The sequence below is a fragment of the Podarcis liolepis genome (genome assembly GCF_965112155.1).
Source record: "Podarcis liolepis genome assembly, chromosome: 1".
NCBI classification, from domain to species: domain Eukaryota; kingdom Metazoa; phylum Chordata; class Lepidosauria; order Squamata; family Lacertidae; genus Podarcis; species Podarcis liolepis.
The window spans coordinates 99,862,915-99,885,029 of record NC_139554.1 but is presented as its reverse complement, the minus strand read 5'-3'; the positions used below and the strand labels follow the sequence as shown (position 1 = coordinate 99,885,029).

Below are 22,115 nucleotides of genomic sequence, written 5' to 3'. Positions count from 1 at the left end.
GAGCTTCCTACCCACCCTCAGGTTAGAACCTTCCCTGAGCAGTTTTGTGTCTGTGGTTGACACAGCCAGGATATTTTTTATCTCAACCTGATTGGCACTTGGTTGGGTTTTCTCCACCGTTCCCTCAGTGAAATTATGGCCTTCCTTTGTTAGACGGAATAAGGTTGTTTTTTGAGGGCGGAAATGGCATTGGGCAGGGTCAACTTAGTATGGGGAGCCCACATAAGGGGCCTGAGGGGAAGACTGATCATGGCACCCCCAAGCTTGGTGTTGGGGTACCTGCCTAGCAGGTATCTGCACCCTGGTTGCCCAGTAAGAGTTTGTTTGTTTGGCTTGCCGCCAGGCAAGGTTCAACAATGGATAACCCCAACAGAACGGATTTGGGGCAGTCCAAACACGGCAGACCCATTCCATCGACATGGAGTTTGTGGAATGCTGAAGTGATCTTGGCCTCAGCACCATGCCAACCCTTGCCTGCTGCTGTCAATAAGGATTTAGCCTGATTTTATCCCATCACCATTGTACAGTCTGTTTATTTGCTGCTCTCATGAGTCAAATAATGCACCTTTCTGGGTAATCTAATGTTGGCTTTTGTACCTATTGCATAATTTTAGACTTATTTTTGTAGTATTGCAGAGAATCATTAAATTGTTAATGCGAATCAATGCACATTTTTTACTATTACTCTTTCCCTTCCTGTGGCATCATTCCCAAGTGTCTTTGTTTTTCTTTTATTTCATTTTCTTATTCCATATCTCTTTAGACTTGTAGGCCTTCTCTTTTTTATGTCTAATATTTTAGCATAATTTTTTAGCATAAATTTAGTGACGCATTTTAATTCCTCACTCCTTTTGTTGTCTCTCTTTCCCCCCACCCCAATTCTTTTACTGGCTTATTTTCTTTTACAGCATGACTGTTGCTCTTCCCCTTCTCTCTTCCAATCTATATTTTGATTGTTTGCAGTATCTCTGTACACTTCTCTTCTGCAAAATGCCACTCTTCATTTTTTGCCACTAATGTACCACGGCTTCTAAAATCCATTGTATTGTCATTTCAGACAGATAAGTACTAAACAAAACATTACCAGGGTGAAAGAATCACTTACCATGATTGACAACAAATCGCAACTTCTGTATCGTTGCCAGATTGCCGCTGACTCTGTATATTCCATCAACATCCAGACCTGAAAAAGGAAAACATATTTCATATTGGCTTGTGCGAGTATTGTACTTAAGATGTCTGTCAAGAAAATATAAATGTCCTAAACTATAGAGAAAATTTTACTTCAGTGAACTATTTGATAAACATTCTGTTGATGAAACAGAGTCACACGAACTTCTTGTTCTGTTTTATTTGCCTTTCAAGGTGAAAAGTCCCGTCCCCCCGGTCTAAATCAGTATTTGCCTGAAGGTGAGTGGATTACTGGTATACACATAGCTCCCATTCCATTTCTATGAAAACTTCCACATTCAAATAAACAGAAGAGAAGCTCCTTGTATTAGGGTTGCCATATTTCAAACAGTGAAAATCCGGACAGAAAAGCTGTTGAGCTTTATGGACAAAATAACTTTTTTAAAAAGCCGATTTGGGAGCTATTTACATGTAAAAACGGCTGCCATACATCCGAAATACAGCAGTTGGAAACAGTGTCCAGGCAGGAATCACTGAAATGTCCAGGAAAATCCCATGTTGGAAGTCTAGCTTTTGGCAGAGTTCCATAAAAATAGCTCAAAAATGGTGTTTTTTTTTTGGTGGGGGGGTTGCAAAAAAAAGCACTCAACAACTTTGGGCAAAATGAGAAAACCCCCCAATCATGTGTGGAATTTCATCTCCACTGAATGATGGAGTTAGAGAAGCTCTTTGTACAGATTCCAGCACAGTTGCAGCTCTGCGCTGGGATTTTGCTGTACAACTTATGGCAAACTTTAAGGGCTATACAGAAACAATACTCCTGTATCTCTTAGGTACATTAAGAAATCAGGAGCAGGCAAATGATCATGTGATCCTTCCCTACAATCTCTTCCCAGAGGAAACTTCCTCAGTTGAACTATGATCAGTCAGGGGATACACCAGTAAGCACTGACTTTAACTATGTTGAATGCTAACCAGGTTCTAAATCAAAACTCATCAGCCAACTTTTCACTTGGTTCCAGTCCTAGTTAAACAGGGAACTTCTTTAACTTTAACCTCGGTAAAGCTCAGCGCTGTGCCAATGCATTCCTTAATTTCACTTAAATTATAAAGTGGCAATTTGCTTTGGGGAGGGAAGAGATTTTATTTACAGTACATACATGGCCCAAAACTAAACTCCTCAGATTATTGACTGCAGAGTGGTCTAACTAATTTCACTGGATCTACTCTAGACAATGTGGTTAAATGAATGCATCTGGAGACATTCCGTATGGCTAAGGGTTAATGAAAGTCTAAAATTAGCAGCTCTCCATAAAACCTTTGGTACTGTTAATAAATTGAATATGAGAAACTATACTAATCTGAAGGATAGTGTATCTTGAAGAGCAATCTTGAAGACATGAGTGAAAGTACAGCCAATTAGCATTTTATTTGGACACTCCGCAATATGGCAGACTGAGGAAAATGTTGAGAGTACTATACACCAATTACAGTACACACATGCCATAGACTTTCTTCTTTAAATACTTTGAAAGTCATGCCAAACCAAACCAATATAAATTGGTGGATTTGGACATCCTTTTTATGACCACATTATCCCAGCTGGATTAGAAACTACTTATTTTGGAAATACATTTAGGCCAAGTGTGTGTGTGTGTGTGCGCGCGCATTAAAAAAAAAGAAATATGTTCTGCCTTTAACATTATTCTGTTCTGAGCTTCTGAACAGTTTTCAAAGAAAACAACTTCAACTTCTAAGAGCACCTTTATCAAGAACAAAAACATCCTCATTCTACTGTCAGTATTTCTTCATGGTAGGTTTCAAATGCTTGTCGGGGTAGTGGGGAGAGCGGGAGAGAGATAGATAAAACAAATGTATTTTCAAAGGTTTTTAACATTGTATTTGGGGATAGCATTAACTTTTAGTGGCAAAGAACATTCTGGAATAACGCATAGTCACTGCAATAAAATCCGACTCCTACTTTAGTATATGCTGACCGTCTTATGTTTCAAAATGGTGTTTATCATTGAGACAGATCATTGGCTTCCCCCAAGAGAATATCAATATTTCTCCCTCCCTGTTCTGTTTTAAGGAGCTTAGAATAGGATGGACACAAAACCAGGAATCGTAATACAAACGGTGTTCAGAAACTCAGTCAAGGAAAATGCAGCTGTTGTAGCTCATTCCCACCATAAATCTTATAAGCTTTCCGGCTTATATCAAGGATAGGAATTAATTTTCTTTTCTTTTCAGTGTTTGTGTGTGTGTGTGTGTGTGTGTGTGTGTGTGTGTAAAGCAATTTCTTTTAAAAATGTAGTTGGGTTTGGGTCACAGTTTTCACACCTTATACATTTAGTTAAACATTTCCATTTTAATTGAGACACTTCTGCTGAAACACTTCTACATGCCTCATGTGGAACCCATGACTGCTCCAGTGGATTATGGTTTATATTGCAGGAAGTGTAATATAAATTAACAAGCGTTATGATGAAGGAAGAACATAACATTCTACTAAGCCCATTGGGCCTCCTCCCGCTGTGCACATGACATCGCATGTGTACGATGACGCACACACAGACCCCGTTGGGCAGAACCCACTGTGTGTGCCAGCAGGGAACACACTGGTGAAGCAACGCCCAATAGGATTCAACCTTCCTGCTCTCTTCAGTGCAGTTGAGAAGGGGGGGGGGGAGCAGCTGAAGCACCTCCTTCCCATACCTCCTCCTGACCACATAGGGTTTTAAAAGCTCTAATTAAACAGTAGTCTCACCCCATGATTGATTCAGGACTGGATCTGGGTCAGGTGTTCCCCAGGTCTGGTCAGGGCCCTGGATCAAGTGGGGGGACTCAGCAGTTTTTAGTTTCTGAAAATTCCTGAGCATTGCTGTGCACTTTCAGCTAGTAAGAATATAGAGTTGTTACAGACCCTATTCCTTTTAAATAAGGCTGCCCATAATCTTGTAGCTTGAATGGCTATATTTTGATCCTCAGTGTACAGATAAGTCACATAATTTTCTTTGATCCTCTCCACACTGCTTGATGTCTGAATGTTTGCTTAGCTATCAGTGAACAAGGAATAAGGACGACCATCCAGAAAGTAGAATTTAAACAGTACACTGCTCATCAGCATGCAGACTTACACTTAAAATATACAAATCAACTTTGCCTAGGTCTTAATTTAACTTCTGCTATGTACCACTGCTTCCGCAAAGTGAGTTTTCAGTTGAATCAAAAAGAACATTAGCAATAGTGGTGTCAGCAAGACTTCTATTGAAGGTTTATTGTGACAAACTACAAAACATACACTTTGAAGCTTTTAAAAAAATGTTAGATTATGCCATGAAAGTGCCATCATTCTTGAGGCGTTTTCACTATAAATGAGCAGTTGCCCCTGATAAAGATATGTGCTATGTTTTATAGTTAGGGGAGTTTGTTTCTTGGATTTTTATTTCTCTTCTCTACCCCCCGCTCCCCAATTTTTGTAGCCAAACAAAATGACCTCATTGTTTCCCACTCTATTTTCTTTTAAACATTAGCTGGGATGATTGAGATTCAGGAATGTGGGAAAATGGATTCCCAAGCCATGTCTATCCCTTCTAATTCTGAGCTGTAATTTTTGGCTTGGCTTGAATCACAGTCATCACATTTCAGTATGAATCTCACTGTAAAGTGATCTTTCTCAAACATTTCTTTCACTCATCTTGGGATCAGAAACAAAGCAATCCTACTCTTTCAACAAAACCTTTAGAATTTTCTTTTCTTTTCTTTTTTAGCAAAAGGAGACAAAAAAAGCAACCAGAATTTCCTTTAAGATATGTAGAGGTGTGTGCATGTTTTAAAAAAGGAAACATCCACAGTTTGATTACAAATCTTGTCATCTATATGTCAGATGTTACAGCGAATTTGATCTGTTTTGTCTGAGGTCCACACAGCAGAAAAATTGGATGATTCAAATGAACACACTGCTGAAGACAAGTTCTATGGTGTAACCAAAAAGATAAGATTCTTTTAAAAAAAATCTACTGTTATTAATGAAAAATATTTATCACCTAATTTATTTCCATTTACTTTTTAAATTACCAAGTGTTATGATGAAGGAAGAACATAACATTCTACTGAGCCTAAACAAAAAGTATAAACGATAGCAATTTGATAGAGCAGGAATGGCAATTTGAATTTAAGACAATTTTTTTTCTTTTACTTTATAGTGTATATTAACATAACAAGGATCCAGGCTTAATCCCTTTTGAGATAATGCTTTAATGGCAAAATTATGTCCTCAAGACACTAACAAATCATTGAACACTTTGGTACGAAGCTAGTATGTCCTTGCATGGCCACGTCCACCGTAATCTAACAAAAAACAAGTATGCGTCTATGGTTCCACTTTAGGATGTATAAAGACAGGAGTGCAGATTCTTCAGCATTATAGAATTGGTCAATGTGCTCCATGTACATCAGCCCACTGAGCTATTTTGCAAACAGTCAAAAAGACATGAGAAACACAACCACTGTGATGCCTAAGAACACAACTAGTCAACAATACCAACCATGCCCACCAGCATTTCATAAATGAAAATAGGAACACGCTTGCTTATTTTTAACACACCAAGGACCTGCAGCCCGCTTCTGTTATTACCACTGGCATGGAGAGCTTTTCAACCACTAAACCACTCTTAGAAGCACAGCTAAGGAGGTACAAGCCCATAGCTTTGGGGCAAGACAGTACATGCAACCAGTCTTCACATGTGCAAAGCCAGCAGTTGCTGAATTCCTGGGCTGCCTGCTTGGGTTGGCAGACTTTCAAGCCACCCGTCCATTTGAATTCTGGCTGGGCTGAGTGGGTGGGGCTGGTGAACAGACCAGAGGGGAGCAGGCTTCACTCCAGTCCGCCCCCAGCCTATAAAGGCTAGCTGCACCCAACCCTAGGGGCTGTAGTCGGCCAAATAACATCCCTCTCTTCCCACCTGATTCAGTAATGCTATGGGTTTTGTATGTTAACCTTTTCCTTCCTAGGGCACTGGATTTATTATTATTATTATTATTAATTATTATTATTATTATTATTATTATTGGCTTTGCTGTGGTTCTATAATGGTTGCTGTTTTCGAAGCTGGGAAGGAATTTGCCTGCAAACAGATTGGCCCCGCTTGCAGGTTTTGCCTTCCCCATGGCAATAGTCACAACTTTGGCAGTCAAGGCAATGGGTGGTACCCTTTTAGTCTAACATCATGTGGGGGGTAAAGTGGTGCACCACCCCCATCTTTGAACAGTGCAATAACTGGACCCCATTAGAGGAGTCTAGTCAGAAGTCTGTCCAAAAGCCAAGGCATGTGACAGAGGGGCCACAGAGCTTCCTTCAGTAGCTTGGGAAGGCCATCCATGTAGACCTGCGTCTCATGGAGGACCCATTAATCCTAGGCTCGACCCTGTCATGTGTCAGCCCTCCACTATGGGGCTGAGAGGGATGATATACACCCAATGTCTAAGCCAAATCAAACCCAAATCTGGAATCAAAGCTGTGGCGAATTTTTTAAATCTCAGAATGTTGCCCTGTCCAGTTTGTTCATCTTCATATCTTAGGCCTTGCTCCCTGGGGAGGAGTCACTGTGAGTGAGTGCATGTGGAGTTTTTTTACTTTAAGTTTTGGCTTTCAGCAAATCTTGCAACAAACAATACAGTTTTGTAAAAACCAGTGCAATGAACTCTTTGCTGTTTTCTGCCACGCAATGTCTAATTGTACTCTTGCAAAGCTTAGCTTGGACTCAGCTCTAGCAAGAAGCGTGGCTTCAATCTCTTATCTTAGTTCTTGCAGAAAGTTTTCCTCTTCGTTGACAATATGATTACTTAGAAATCCTCAGTGAAGAAAGTAATACTGCTAAGTTGCTAAGCCAAAAGATAGCAACAAACTGAAGCAGTGGGCAAGATTCAGAGCGACTGGGATACCAATCAGTTTTAACAGTGGCAATCTAATTTCCAAAGAGGTAATGTTGACAGGTCTACAGTGAGGTCACTGAGTGTGTTATAGTAACATCTGGCCTTCCACTGAAAAACCAACTGTTAGCCATTGTAGATCCTAGGAGGGAGGAAATGATTAACCTCTACAGAGGCCTTTCTGAATGATACTCAGAGTCTCTAGAGTGTATTATAATAATCCATTGCTGAAGTTACAACAGCATGGGTAAAAATAGTTAAATCGTTGAGTTGTTTTTTAAATCTAAATTTCTGACCACACACAGATTGAAACCAGGCATACCTCAGACAGGAGTGAGATATAACCACTAGCTGGAGATTTGTTGTGTGCCAGCTGAGAGGAGCTAAATACCTTTGACAGTGAAAAGGACATGTTAAGGTTCCTTCAGTTCCAGTTGTGCCTGTTTCCCTATGAAAATCACACAGCTCAGCAGTAAAGCACAGCTGACTGATATTTATTGCAAAAAGCAGGAGAATAAATCTCTCCTCTTACTTCTTCTGTCACAGATTAATGCCCTAAAAGAGTTAAGCAACATTTAAAAATGCCAGATTATATCTCTCATGGAGGAATATTTTCCATGTATGTGTCTCTGTAATCCATTTACCTCTTTACAGATCCTCAAGCCCACCAGAGTGTTGCCGAGGTCCACATGATACCCCTGAGTGCTGCGTTTTGTACTTGGATCTCTGATTTAACTGGTAGAAGTTTGAAAACACATGTAGCTTGACAACTCCCTGCTGGCTACACAACTGAAGGAGAGTGCAAACCATTCTAGTAAAACCCAGCTGTAACATATTCTCATTTGTATGGCTTAAGAGCTGCATCTTCCAGACAGTAGCACACAAAGAGGGCATTTTCAATGAACGCCAGAATTTTCCATGAGAACCTCCCTAGTTCTCTTAGAATGGCAATGATGCCCACCTGAGAGGTGCCAGAACTGAGTTCCTGTGAGTCCCCCCTGGAAAAAAGCCCTGGAAGAAGTGAAGGCACAGTTTTATGGAGTCCCAATAACATGGTTTGCACATCATGCTAAGCCAGGCTATAGCTTAGTGGAACTTCAGATAGCATTACTTTAAGGTTAATGTGTGTCTTCATAGGCATACATACAAAAGGATACTCAAATAGGAAGCTGAAACTAGTCTATGGGTGTTTTAGGATAATTATCATATAAATGGAAATTTGAAAGAGGTGACCCAATTAAAGTACAGTACATGTAAATCAGCAGACAGTGATTTTACACATAAACCCCTCCTTCCCCAAACTAATTTGAAAACCCTGTGAGTTAAATAGAGCAGGGCACAGTCTTTGAAACTGCTCTGGCTATTGGATGAAGGAGTTGTAGGTTTTTGTTTCTTTTGCAATGAGCTTCCTGAAAACATTGGCTGCTTGGTATCATGATGTGATAATGTGCAATAGTTACACTGCTAATGCAAAGGACCTAATAAAAGATGCTTTGAGCTGCTATTGGGAATGACTGCATGTGAAGAGGGGGGACTTTTGAGGCAGTGATTCTGAGATGAATGTTTTATCCACCATGTCTCAACATCCACAGAAATACACTTAGTTGGCACCAAGGAAAAGGATTGTTAGTGGCTACACCCAAAGGCTGGAACTCCTTGATGTGGGAGACCCACCTCACCATCTCTGTGGGAGGGTCAGAAACTTATTTTGGAGGTTTTAGCTCATGAATGACTGGCTTTTTAGGTGGTATTGATTGCTATGACTAAATGATTTTTTTATTGTGTTAGTATTTAAAAAATCTATTTTCCCTGCTGTTTTGAAATTTTATGGCTGCTTTGATATATTTATTGTTGTCAGACTTTTAGAAATTGTTAAATTACTGTTTAAACATGTGTTGTTATCTGCCTTTGGCTTGCTGAGGTATACACGGTTTAAATGAATATGTTATATGAATGGCAGGGGATGAGTGCTTGGCCTTTGTTAATGAGGTTATGTGAATAGTTCGTGTGACTACAGTGTGAACAGTAAGGAGTACAGACAAAACAAAAGTAGCTGTTGATGAATATTTGTGGGTATCCACTTCTGTATCTGAAACACACTTGATAATCGAGTGTTAAAGCAAAAAAATGGATCACATACCAACTGAGAAATATATAGACATACGTGCAAGGTTTTGAAAGAACATTTCAGCTGCCAAATTATGTGCCGAAGCATAGCTCAAAGCAATAACAAAAGTTAGAGAACCCTGAAATAGTTTGTGCTGGGATAATTTTTGTTCTAGTGGCTTCTCTGGGCAGCTCTTTAGGAAACACGTTTCTTTCAACTTTGAGTCATTTCAGAGCAAGCTTATTTTCCACTGAGGTCAATGGGACTAAGATGTCTATGTACAAGCCAACATTCACAAACACATACCGTTCAGTTTCAAAGTTTTTGCATCTTAAGTATATAGAAGTCTTAGATTCCGATTTGCTACTCTTTCCTCAATTGTGTTGACAATTATCCAAGTTAATGTAAAGGCTTCTGCAATGCAAAAATGACACATAAGCTTCCTCTTACTATACCATGCAAGTCTCCTCAGAGGTGCCACTGCAGCCCCAATGCTAGTAGAATGTATAATGAAGGTCTATTATGTTATAGAACATCTTATCAGTTTAAAGAAACCCCCTTCAAACAATATCAACAGAAGTAATAGGAGACACAAATTGTATCTTTCTCTTCTGCATCATTTTGGTGTGATTTTATTTCACCGGTGAAAGAAACAGAATATCTGTATAACAAAGAGTAGGCAAAGCTACATACAGATTTCTCATTCCAGCATCAAATGAGGCTTGTGGCTGAATCCTGGAGTGCTTGGTTATATGTGACCCAATGATGTGGCTGTGGTCATACATATTTCATCAGACTATTTCCAGACTGCAGATGTGGTTACCACTGAAGGATATATGAACATGGAAGTGGGTGAATGAGTATGGTAGGGATTTATAATGGGTAGGTGGGATGTGGACGATACCATGGACCTCTGCTCTTGCCATCCAGAGAGTACACAACCCTCAAAATATTTATTGTATACTCCAGAAATTACCCTGAAACTTAACTCATGAGTAGGGGTAGACCAAACTATCAATTTCCGTTTCACATTTTCCCATTTTTAAATTCAGTTCTCCGCATTAGATATTTGCAATTTTCCTCATTAAACTATAGACATCTCTGTATGCAGTTTTGACTAATATACATGATTTTGCAAGCAAGTTCTCCATACAAAATGCATTTCTTGGTGTTATATTCACTGCATTTATATGCATTTTAATACACATTTTCCCCACACACCTGCATTTTTGTACTGGTTGGAGAACTGCATCACAAAATTCTGTGCAAATTTTGCAGGGCAAGTTCAGTTCACTTTGCATATCGGTTCAAGGAATGTGGATTAGGCAGTTTATCATCAAAATGAATTTCTTGCCCATCCCGACCTGTGAGACTCAGCACTTTGCTGCTACAGGGATAAAGTTAAAATGAACAAATGAAACCCTTCCATGGAAGAAAGATTTTAGTAGGTGGAGAACCTGCTACACTGTCCTCCTTTATAGCTGCTCACCTTAAATGACGGGCTTGCCATAAGAGCATCAAGTCCAGATCTCAAAATTACACAACAGCATTATTATTACACACAGGTCCCACTAACCAAACACAATGCATACTCAGTAAACTGTAAGATGCACAACAAGTCGACAATTTCCATTGATTCCTATGGGATAATTTCTAAAGCATTCCTGACCATGGTATTTGGGCTCAAAATGATGAGGGTGGGGGGCGGGGAGAGAACCTTCTGAAACTTTGCTAAAGGCAACAGGCAAAAAATGCTCTTATTTGTCTGATCTCTCCCAAGAGAGAGGCAAAAATGCTCTTATTTGTCTGATCTCTCCCATGCTTTCTGGTGAACCAGCTGTCATGGACCAGCAAAACCCAAAAAGTAAGGATTGTTGAAGGCTATTTGTTTACAATACCACACAGACTTTTTTTTGTATAACAAGTGTTTAGACAGTGGTTCCTGTGTGTACTTATTGAATTTATATCCCAACCTTCCTTCCAAAGGAGCCCAGGGTGGTAAACACATCCATAATTAAAACACAAAACAACTAAAGCAGTTAAAATAGTCTATAAAAAAATACAATTAAAAGCAATTTCAACTTAAACCATTATTTCATCCAGTACTCTCATGGCTGCCAGCCACCCAATGCCTGGGGAAACAGGAATGTTTTGTAAATTCCCTTGAAAGTTAATAATGAAGGAAGCTGGCACACCCCACTAGGGAGGGCATTCCACAAACGGAAAACAACCACTGAAAAGGCCATGGGACCACAGCGCTACTGTTAATCCTGGGAGAAAGGATTTTATTGGTGCCAATGAAGATTCCCTGCAGAGATAAACAACAGTTTGTGGGGGGCAATTTTGGGAGGGACTGGTGCTCAGGGGGAGGGTTTAACCCATAGATCATGACCCCCATCTTGTTTAGGGCTCCCTGCTGCTATTATTGCTAAAAGAAGAAAACAATAGATGTGTTAAATTGAATCTCATCTTTAATGTCACATCTGCTTTAGGCAGAATTAAATGAATTTTGTGAGCGATCTTGAACAATTATCACAACATGGCACGAGGCCTATATCATTTTTACCTGTAACAACTTAGGTTCCATGTTATGCTGCTGGTTAACACTGAAAGTATTTTTTAACTCTGTTGTTGGCTCTCTCTCACTGGAGGGTGTGCAAAGCCCAGCGTTTTTAATCTAGATGCCCAGCCGATTCTTTTGTTAATTACCTACACATGGGTCAGTTCTATTTTCCACTCCCAGAGTTGGGTTAGATTCTGCTCATGAACCATAAGCTAGTAACTTCAGAGGCCTGCTTAATTTTTAGTCAGAGTATTAACCAGTAAATGGTTTTAGCCTTAGTTTTTCAAGGAAACATTTGTACATAAGTAGATGTATGCTGTGAGATTCACAATGTACTGTAAGAAAAGGGGGGGCACACATTGTGGATGTTTGTAACTGGTATTGCAAACAATATTTGTCTCTTTTTGAATATTGCGTATTTAATTTAAATGGTTACCAACAGGCTTATTTTAAATGTGAAAGAAAGAAAAAGAAAGAAAGAAAGAAAGAAAGAAAGAAAGAAAGACCAGTGGAGTTAAACGCCTCCCTTCTGCAATGCCAGCAAAGCACTGGAGTGTTCCCAGGTATGAACTTAGTCCTGTCACAGCAAATGTTACTGTGCTGAACAGGCAGTAACCACTTGTTTTTACTGGCAAGGCTTAGCATATTAATGCTTTCTCTTACTAGCATGGGATACATTTCTCTGGAACGAATTAGTCAATGAGGCAGGTATCAGGTAACTATGACAAAGATGGCAACTGCCTCAACGGCTTTTCCTGTAGTCCTCTTATTATTTTCTTAACATAGCTTACATTCTGCTCTTCATAAATTTCAAATTATATCTCCGTAATATGTTGTTTTCCTCTTTCCTTTTCTGTTTCCCCGCTAATTTCTGCATTACGCCCTTTTTGACGTTTCCTCCTGATGCTTCTTGATTTTAAAAAAAACAAAAACTGACGCAGAGTGTGGCTTTTTCACAGACACAGAGGCCCCAGAGAAAATATCCCTCTGAGCCAATTGTAACTTGGACCTTGCACAAAACTATTAACTGGCTTTTGCTCTGAGAAAGGTGGCTATAGCGGGATTAAATGAGTCAGAAGACAGAACTCCTAGAGAAATCACTGCCAAGACATTTGCACTGCATTCATTTGCTCCTAATTTCTACTCAGAAGTTGCAAAGATCTTTTTATATCACAAACTTCCAAGTCAAAATTGCTTGGAATGTGCTTAGCCAATTCTCGTTTGTATTCATCAGAGCAATAAAGTCAATGGCTGATAAGAAGTATATTTCTCCCCCCCCCCCCAAAAAAAATGTTCCTTGAAAAAGTGAGCTATCTACTGAATAGCTGAAGGTCTTTCTAAAATGGCATGCATTTTCTATCAATTTTGTTTTGCTCCTCTTCCTTTTACACACATATAAAAACAAGGAGCAGAAATCTTCTTGGAACAAGACAGAATCATAAAAGACTTCAAGGATCTCATCAAAAGTTAAACAGTACAAAATGCACATTTTTCATGAAGTATTAGCTTTTAGTGCATGCCTGGATCCAAGTATAATAGATTATCCCAAAGTGGGAAAGAATGTATGCTACAAAATTAGCAGAACTAAGAGCTCAGATCATCTCGCAGAGCAACATGATCTCTAGACTTTCAGGGCACTGTTCTAGAAGGTAACTGGAAACACTATATAAAGTTGAAGGCATGGGAAAAGAAACAAATGTTAGTGAAAGTGTTGCTAAAAAGCAATAGTAAAAGATAAGAAGTTAGCAAATTAACTTGTAAAAAGCCCCATATCTGTATATATTTCAAATTTATGGATAAAGTCATATGTTTAGAATGAAAAGGGTTGTGTGTAGAGGAGAAAATGTTCCAAAAATAAGCAGAGAGTGGTAGCTCACACAATGCACCATGCCCTTCTTGAGAACAATCTCTTAGAGACACAGTTAACTATTCAGACATTGGAAATTAAGGGGTGCAATCAGTGATGGTACTGCTGGAACAGAAGCGAAGGGGATGGCACCACTAGCACTGGGATTCTAAGCTGAAGATTTCAGCCTTTCGGTCATTATTTTCTTCCCCTTCAATAACCCCTGGTTGCTAGATTATTTTTTCTAGGTGAGCAATCCTGAACACGGACTCTCGTATTTGTCTTCTAGCCCATATATTTAAATTAACTGAAAACATAGGTGCCTACCATTCTGCAAACAATATTACTGTATTGTAAAATATTTCACTTTACAGTTGAATTGCTTTTTGGGCTGTGGCACCACACTGCCACAAACAGGCTCTGGAAATAGTGCAATGAAACGAACAAAAATTGAGACATCGTGACACCTGTTGTAATATGGATGCCTAACACTACTGACGCTTGGAAAGCAAGTAGCGGCTACCATTTTAAGTGACATTAACAGTTTCTGTTGTCTAGTAACTGATATCGTAAAAAAAAAGGATGAAAAGCTAGCCAGTGACAGCAGTTCCACACATTAGTGTAATCAAATGATATCTACAGTCATCACAAGATAGCGTGTCAAGCCACTGTAAAGGAGACAGAGAACTTATAGGTTAAAGTACCCGGAAGACAGGAAGTCTGAGGAGTCTTTTATAGGATCAGAGCAAAAAAAATAAAAATACTTGCCTTAGGGCAGCACTAAATTTATAAGAAGCATTGAATTGTGTAGAAAGCTGTGTAAAATATGATTTACTGAAAAATCTTCAGACAGCTAGAAAATTTGTCATTCTTTTTTTCCCCTTCTTTTTTTTGGCAATATCTTCCTTTCTTCCACTCTTTCATGATTTAAAGGTGACATTACTACATTAGCTTTAGTTTCCAGTTTATGGAAAGGACAGTTTTGTAAATTAGACACCTAGTCCTCTCAGGGACATATTAAAGGACTGTGACATAATTTATCCTGCTCCTAGTCTATACAGAAAAATGCAGCCTCACCTCCACCAACCTTATACCTGAAATCTATCACAGTACTGCATGGTCATTTTGTTCCTCATACTATTTCTGACATTTCTCCATATAGCCATTTCTCCCCTAGATCAAGTGATATGTTACAGAATTCACTGGGGAATTTCAAAAAGATCCCTAGGTACAAATCAGGGACAGAGTTCTTTGGTGGAAAGGTTTTAAATCACAACAATATAACATAATATGGATGGACAGCATAATTTGTCTGGAGTCCTCTACAGCATAATCAGATTAAGGCTCCAATCATACATAACTCAATTTACCTTGGAGTAAGCCCCACAGTATTCAGAAGCACTTACTTGAGTAGACATGCTTAGGATTGGACAGTTCAACTGTTAATCCAGTCATGTTGAAACTTCATTAATATGTTCTTTTTCATCTTCTCATATGACCACTTTGTTTGAGAATTATCTATAAATATCTGCTGGGGAAAGGGCCATACCTTTTCCTTTGGATATTTATAGTGGAGGTATGCTGCATTTTAAAAACCTGATGGCTTGGGCCTCCGACCTTTGCTTCTGCAAAAGCAATTTCTCCCACTTTCACCATCAGATACCCACTTTCCCCAGAGCCCTTGGAAAATCTGCTCTGGAGAGCTGACAGGGCCTCTGGGATTGGGGGAAGAGTGCAGGATGAAGTGATAGTTGGCAAAAGTAATCTCCCCCTTTATATCAACAGGATCCTCTGCTCAAACAAAAACTTTCCATGGACGTAAGACGACCTTCTGGTTGCAGAATGCCAAGTTTGGATCCATGTCAATTTATTTATTTGCGATGCATTTTATAATCAGATAAATGTTTGTACCTTGTACTTTCAGAGACAGTTTGTGTTAAAAGTAAAAACAGAATGTTGAAAATGATTAAATAACTGCTAATTAAAATTTGTAATGCCAAAGAATAGTGATGAGGGTTTCTTGGAAATGGTGAGTCTCACCATTAGCAGGTCTTCCTGTTGACACACACTATTGACAGCATCGCTGCCCATGAGACAGATCTTTTGACACCACTGCTTCATACGATGGAAGTGCAGCATTTGATAATATAATACAAGTCTTTTAGCACCAGGCTTTCAGAATTGTGGTGATGTTATGCTAGACGTTCTGAGACTGAGACTCAGGATGAAGATAGACACTGATTTTTGAAAGAGGTGAAAGTGGTTTGAAAGTGGCTTCACTTTCCCTACATATTTCTTTGTACCATTGTCACAGCTGGTCAGACATCTTCTGCAAGTTTATGAAACAATACTGCAAAACCTATTTACCAGGAATGAACTGTACATATCACAAGCAGCAACACCTTTTTCAAACCGCCTTCAGTTCTTTTATACACTATCGTCTGTTCCCAGCCTAAAAGACACAAAAGTTAAGCACTCCAAATCATCTATAACATTTTTTTTGGGGGGGAGGAGGATGGGAGAAGAAACAGATTTAATTTTTCTCATGTTTAAAGGTGATACAAAAGAATACTTATATAAGCTCTCATCTTCTGCTCCGTATGACGTGATTAGTTCAGAGCACAGTAGATAACATATTAGACTACCGCCACAGGAGATAACAAAAGGAAATACTTAAGGTACCATAATAATCTTAGCCCCCTTTTTTCCAGGTCACTGTAATCTACCCAAAGATAACTAATTGCACAAAGTAAACATTCCTCTCCAACCACAAAAGGAACCCATTACACAAACATATAATTCACAGTCATTTTTAGTGGGCTGTAAACAGTTTGGAATGAGCATAAAATGGGACAAAAATCAAAGTGAGCATTTTGAAATGAAAAAGGTTTTGCTACAAAAGGTCAGTCCCTCTGCTTGGCAAACTATGCAGAAAAGCCTGGGAAAATGTTGAACACACAAGCAGTAAGGGGATTTTAAAGCCAACAGCCTCCTTGTTTCTTTAAACAGACATCGGAACCTATAACTGGATGCTGTCAAACAAATGACAGCAAAAAAATAGAACAGCTGCTAAGAAGGAAAGTTGAGAGATAAAAGTTTTTAAAGCTAGGGACCTTCTCTGAAGTGGACTAAAGGTCTTTCTTAAATCTTTATACAGCGTTACAGATCTCAGGGTGACTTTTTGGCACGGAGTCAAATATGCAATTTTGTATATAATTCCTGCCATAGCATCTTGTGCTTGAGAAAGGAAATCAGCAGTGTAGCAATGTCCAATGATTAATAAATCTTTCATGCCTGCAAACATAGACAGCAAAGATTTGGGAATAGAAGACAACATGGAGTGTCATTAGCTTTCATTAGAGGGATCCCAAGTTAAATGAAATGGTATCATTCCTTTGCACCAGTCTAAACCAGATCAACAAAAATAATTTGTATGGGACCACAAAGACTGTGCAGAGCAATAAGTATGTTTATTCAGAAGAAAGTCCCACTGAGTTGAAATTAGAGAATTGTAGCCTTCTGCTACTAAAGCATTCATTGTGATAATCTGCCACATTAGGCAGCACTTTATTTCCAAAATATGACATGTCTGGAGGCAAGTATCCGCATAAGCAAAGTCTACATGGAATCTCCATGTTCAGAGGCAATGGCTACCAGTCGTGGGAAATCAACACCAGGAGAGAGTTGCTGCCTTTGAGCCCTGCTTGTGGGACTGCAGAGGCACCTGATTGGTCACTGCATAATTATATGGTCCCTACATGGCTCACAGCTGAATTCAATTAACAGTGAATTAACATGGAAAAAATATAAATATAAATATTTGAATTTACCAGTTCACACTCTGAGCTACTACACTACACCAACTTTACTGACCTATAGCGACAAGGCTGCATTGCAATACTACGAAGCATGTGCAGAATTACTTTTCTGCACTCTTTTTAGTAGCCCATGAATGTTGACTTCCATGGGATCATAAACCATGCCAGTACAGCATTCCTCATCCCATGGAAGCCTACATACATCACAATCTATGTGCATAGACTTCCCATTTGCAGATGTCTGAGCTCTATGTAAGGACACGTAAGGTGGTGCCAGGGAAACCATGTGATGTTGTGGGGAAAGCCATCAGGTACTCCTGCCCTCTTGTGCTCATGGCACCCCTTTTGTGTGATGAATTCATAGAGGGGCCTAAATACTGAAAAGTACAAGTAATCCAGGTCGTGAGAGATAACTGGAAGACCATTACAGCAGATTACTGAAATGAAACCCTGAGTATGCAGATACGTTTATTGACCAGACTGGTTTGAAATTACTGACCAATAAATTCTAAGTCCTGTACCTAATTTTATTTTATTATGGCCCATATGATTTTTGGCTTATATTACACAAATAGAAATGTGTTGTCATCTCAATAATATGCAGCCACAGCAGACAAACAATTCATTATCATCCTTAGCTCTTGACGTAACACTTTCCCTGTATAAGTTATAGTTGCATCCAGAACACAGAGTATGTCATGCTAGATTGGACACTGGTTTAGACGAATAAACTTGTAAAAGCCAGACCCACAAACACGTTCAGCCAAATTATTGGAATTTAAACTGATTCAATGCCATTGAATGCTATGCCTGAGGCGTTCTGTTGCTTACTCACATGATAGCATTTGATATATAAACAATGCCCCCCCCCCCGATCACTGAGTGTTATAAGAACCTCCACAAAGCGATAGCCGAATTACCCCATTCAACTGTTAAATGGAAACAAATGCACAAACAAAAACTGGCACGACTGCCTTGAAATACCTTTAAATTATTTGGCCCTCCTCATTCTAAGGTTAGATTTCTAAGGGAGGCTCTTCATAAAAATAATGCTTCAGCTTAAATTAAATGTGTTGAAGTTTCTGAATACAGTTATAGCGTGTAGATGGGGCAGAGATGTGTACAGATTCTGCGTGGAGCATTTAGGCCATCTCACTAAGACTATGGAAGTAAACATACAGTTTTCATTAAATGTGCCTTTTCCATAATTGGTACATAAGTATTTCCCATGACTCTGCAGTTGAATAACTTGGCTGAAGGCAGATCTGGCCATTAGGAGGAGGGCTTCAAATCTGTTGAGTCCCAGCCATGCAGGGAGACTTGGCACCTCCACATGCTGCTTCCTAATACCAACCCGAGTCTAAAATGTCATCAGAAGCTTTCATAAACATTGGATTTAGCTTCACATAAATTACTGCCGTCCTGTGCTAGTTTATGCCAGAATTTAGGGAAAACAACGCATTGAGTAAACAGAATGGAATTGAATGCAAAGGAATCATAATCCAAGTCCATGCTGATAGAAAATTGTATATGAACTCCAAAGTCATAAATACAGTGATAAAATGTGGTTGTTGTTTTCTAAATCACATGCCACTGAGATTGGTTAATATTTACATCTCTACTACATCTCTACTAGCATAAGCCATATGTTGGTTACAGGTTACAGTTAGTAAAAGCAAGGAAGCACAGAAACCAAACACTGCCCCCCAGGCAAGCCTGCTCCCCTTTGCAGTTGTAAAATAATCCCAAAAAAACCTGTTCTATTTTGCGCCAGTGACAATAGTTTTTATATTAAAGAGAAAAAGAGAAATACAGTTTTCATACAGCAAAAATCTATTCAATTATCATTGTTTTATTTAATATAAAGGTGCGCTATCGTGCTGCCAGATTTATTTTCTTCCCCCCACCTTTTCCAACCTCCTGTGCCCCCCCTTCTCTCCCCCTTCCTGCTGCAGTTGCAATTCTGCGTATTGTGTGTGTGGCAGGAAGCGAGAAATCAAAGCATGATCATGCACTTCTGCTGGGCAGGTTTAGAGAAAATATGCTTTCCTATGCCTCCTTATACCACCAGAATTATAATCATACCAAGGATGGGAGGTTGGGTGGGAATCTGATCACTTTGCATTTTAATATGAACTTTCTTAATTCATACTTCCTGAGCCAGTAAGCAAACCAAAGCACAGTTATCCTTTGAATTTCACACTTTTCTGGATTTTGTGGTGCATTTCTCCAACTAAAAAGTGCACACAAAGGGGCATGTATTAGTGAAACATACAAAAACTGCATTACACGTTGGAGAAACTGACTTTTAAAAAGTGTACATTAGGGGAAATTGCAAAAAATGCACATATTAGGAGAAAGGCAAATGAAAATGTATAATGAAATTGTGTGTGCACTTTTTAAAGAAAACAATGTAAGATTTGGGAGAACTGAACTTAAGGTTGAGAAAGCTTGCAATAACCTTGAAAGGCAGCCTACCATTATCTCCATATTTTCTTTGTACAATGTAAAGTTTAGAAATGAAGCCATAGCTCAATGGTAATGTATATACTTTGCATAAAAAGCTTCTGGGTTCCATTACCAGCATCTCGGAATATCTCCGTTAGCAAGGTTACAAAAAACTGCTGCCAATCAGTGTAGACAATTCTGGGCAAGATGGACAAATAGCCCATTGTAAGGTCTCCATATGCATGAAGGACAAAGGTAATAACATGTCCTTAAATAAAACACTATTGACAAATAACTTTGTTCCCATCCAGCCACTTTTCTCACACAGAACTGCAAGCACCTCTAAATAAATTGTTTTAATAGTTTAATCCACAAAGCAGTTATTCTGAAATATGTAGGATTTACCGTAATTTGCCTAACGTGACATCACATGCCCTCCAAACCTAAGGCAGTATTCCAGCAGCTAATTCTTTACGAGTATAAGCAACAAGTTGTTAATGTTAGCATTCTTGCACTAAAATATGGTTAGTCCTTTTGTAATTAACAGGGCTGAGTGACGTGGAAGTGGGGCACTAGTATCTTAAGAACTCCAAAATAGGTGACAGAATTTTTTAATATCTGGCACAGTATGAAACAAAGACATAAGCCTATTCTGAACATTGTGAAAACGAATGTGATTTCCTACATTTAAATAATTGGCATCCACATTTTCTTTCCATATTCTGCTTCTCTTTAGCTATTCACACCTACAAGGGACACTAGGACAAAGATGGGGAACCTGTGGTCCTTCAAATGTTCCTGAACTACATCTTTCATCATCTCTGACCATGCTGGCTGAGGTCAATAGGAACTCAAGTCCAACAACCTGTAGAAGACCATAGTGTCCTCATCCCTAGTTTAAGCATTCCAACCAGGAAAAACACTACTACCAAAGCCTCTTTTTCCAGTGGTTAGATATGCAGAAATCAATAAGTGAAGCTGTTAATGGCATGAAGTTAAACAATCACCTGCTAATTGCCATGGATCAAAATGCTCATAAAAGGATAACTCCATCAGCCAGTTCAAAAAACATCAAATCTTAAAGAAATCTTTCTTCAAATACATATAGCTACACTACTGCTAATTCTTTTGATATCCTGGTAATGTTAATTTCCCTAGAGTTGTATCCGACAAAGTTATCCTATTCATGCAAGGACTTCCACTTGTACAACAGGCCCACCATACACCCCTTCCAATCTGCTCTGGAGGGTTGAGGGAGCCCCCAGAATAGAAGGCATGGGAGGAGAATAGGGCAAGAAGTTCCACTGCACGAGTGGAAGTCTTAAGCTTCACTGATACAGCCTCTAATGCCTTTCTTTCGTACATGTAAAAGATGGATTTCCAGGTTAAATGGTACACCAATTACTAAATCTGTCATAAACGTGCCAGATACTTATTAGATTTAAGGAGTATTTTACTTTGCGATTAAGCTTATGGATGCTTTGTTGGTGTGATTCTATTGATTTCAGAGTCTCAATACAGACTGTATGTCCTTATTTCAAAAACACACGGGTACATGTGATTATCCTGAAAATGTTAAACATTTACAGATGATGCAAACAAATCCTTGCAGTTCTCTACAATTTAATTTTTTAAAGGGGGGAAAAACCCATCTGCCATTGAAAATCACTTGGAAAGGAAAGGCTGAAGAATATATGGTTGCAGAAGGAAGGAGGAAAGAAAGGAACAAAAGAAATGAAAGTTTCATTGTAGCAGGTAAATAATATGGGTTTGAGCTATGCCAGTAATCAAGAACAAATATACCCAAATTACAATAGGCCTACTATAGTGTCTTACAGCAACAGATAGTTTTGTGGCACCTTGAAAACTAGCAAATTAATTACGGCATAAGATTTTGTGGACTGCAGTTCACTTCATCAGAAAGTTTAACCCATATTATAGGGTTTTTAAAGAAGTTTTTAAGGTACCACAGTTCTGTTTATATAGTAACAGTGGACTAACATGGCTACTTCTGTGGAAATTATTACTAGTGGCATATATTTTGCAGGACTGGAGCAATGCTGGGGACTCCTCAGGGGAAAAAAGATGCCATTGCATCTCCGCTGTGAGGAAGACATGGAAACTAAATGATAGAAAGAAAGATGGAATGTTATGCAGCTACAGTTGTACCAAAGCATAATTTTTAACTCTTGTGCATCCCCGATGAGCAAGCTGGAGATATTAATTTAGAGTCTCAGTTGTAAATACAGCTTATGGAATGGGGAAAAG

At 39.0% G+C, this 22,115-nt stretch overlaps 1 protein-coding gene across 18 annotated transcripts in view; it reads right to left on the bottom strand.

The window, feature by feature from the left end:
• Window positions 1-22,115, bottom strand: part of ARHGAP15 (Rho GTPase activating protein 15) — a 368,006-nt gene that overhangs the window by 121,758 nt on the left and 224,133 nt on the right. For all 18 annotated transcript variants that reach the window (XM_083494613.1, XM_083494624.1, XM_083494616.1 and 15 more), the window contains one exon: window positions 1,106-1,183. In XM_083494613.1, the coding sequence (XP_083350739.1) occupies window positions 1,106-1,183 (78 nt within the window). The remainder of the gene's footprint in view (window positions 1-1,105; window positions 1,184-22,115) is intronic.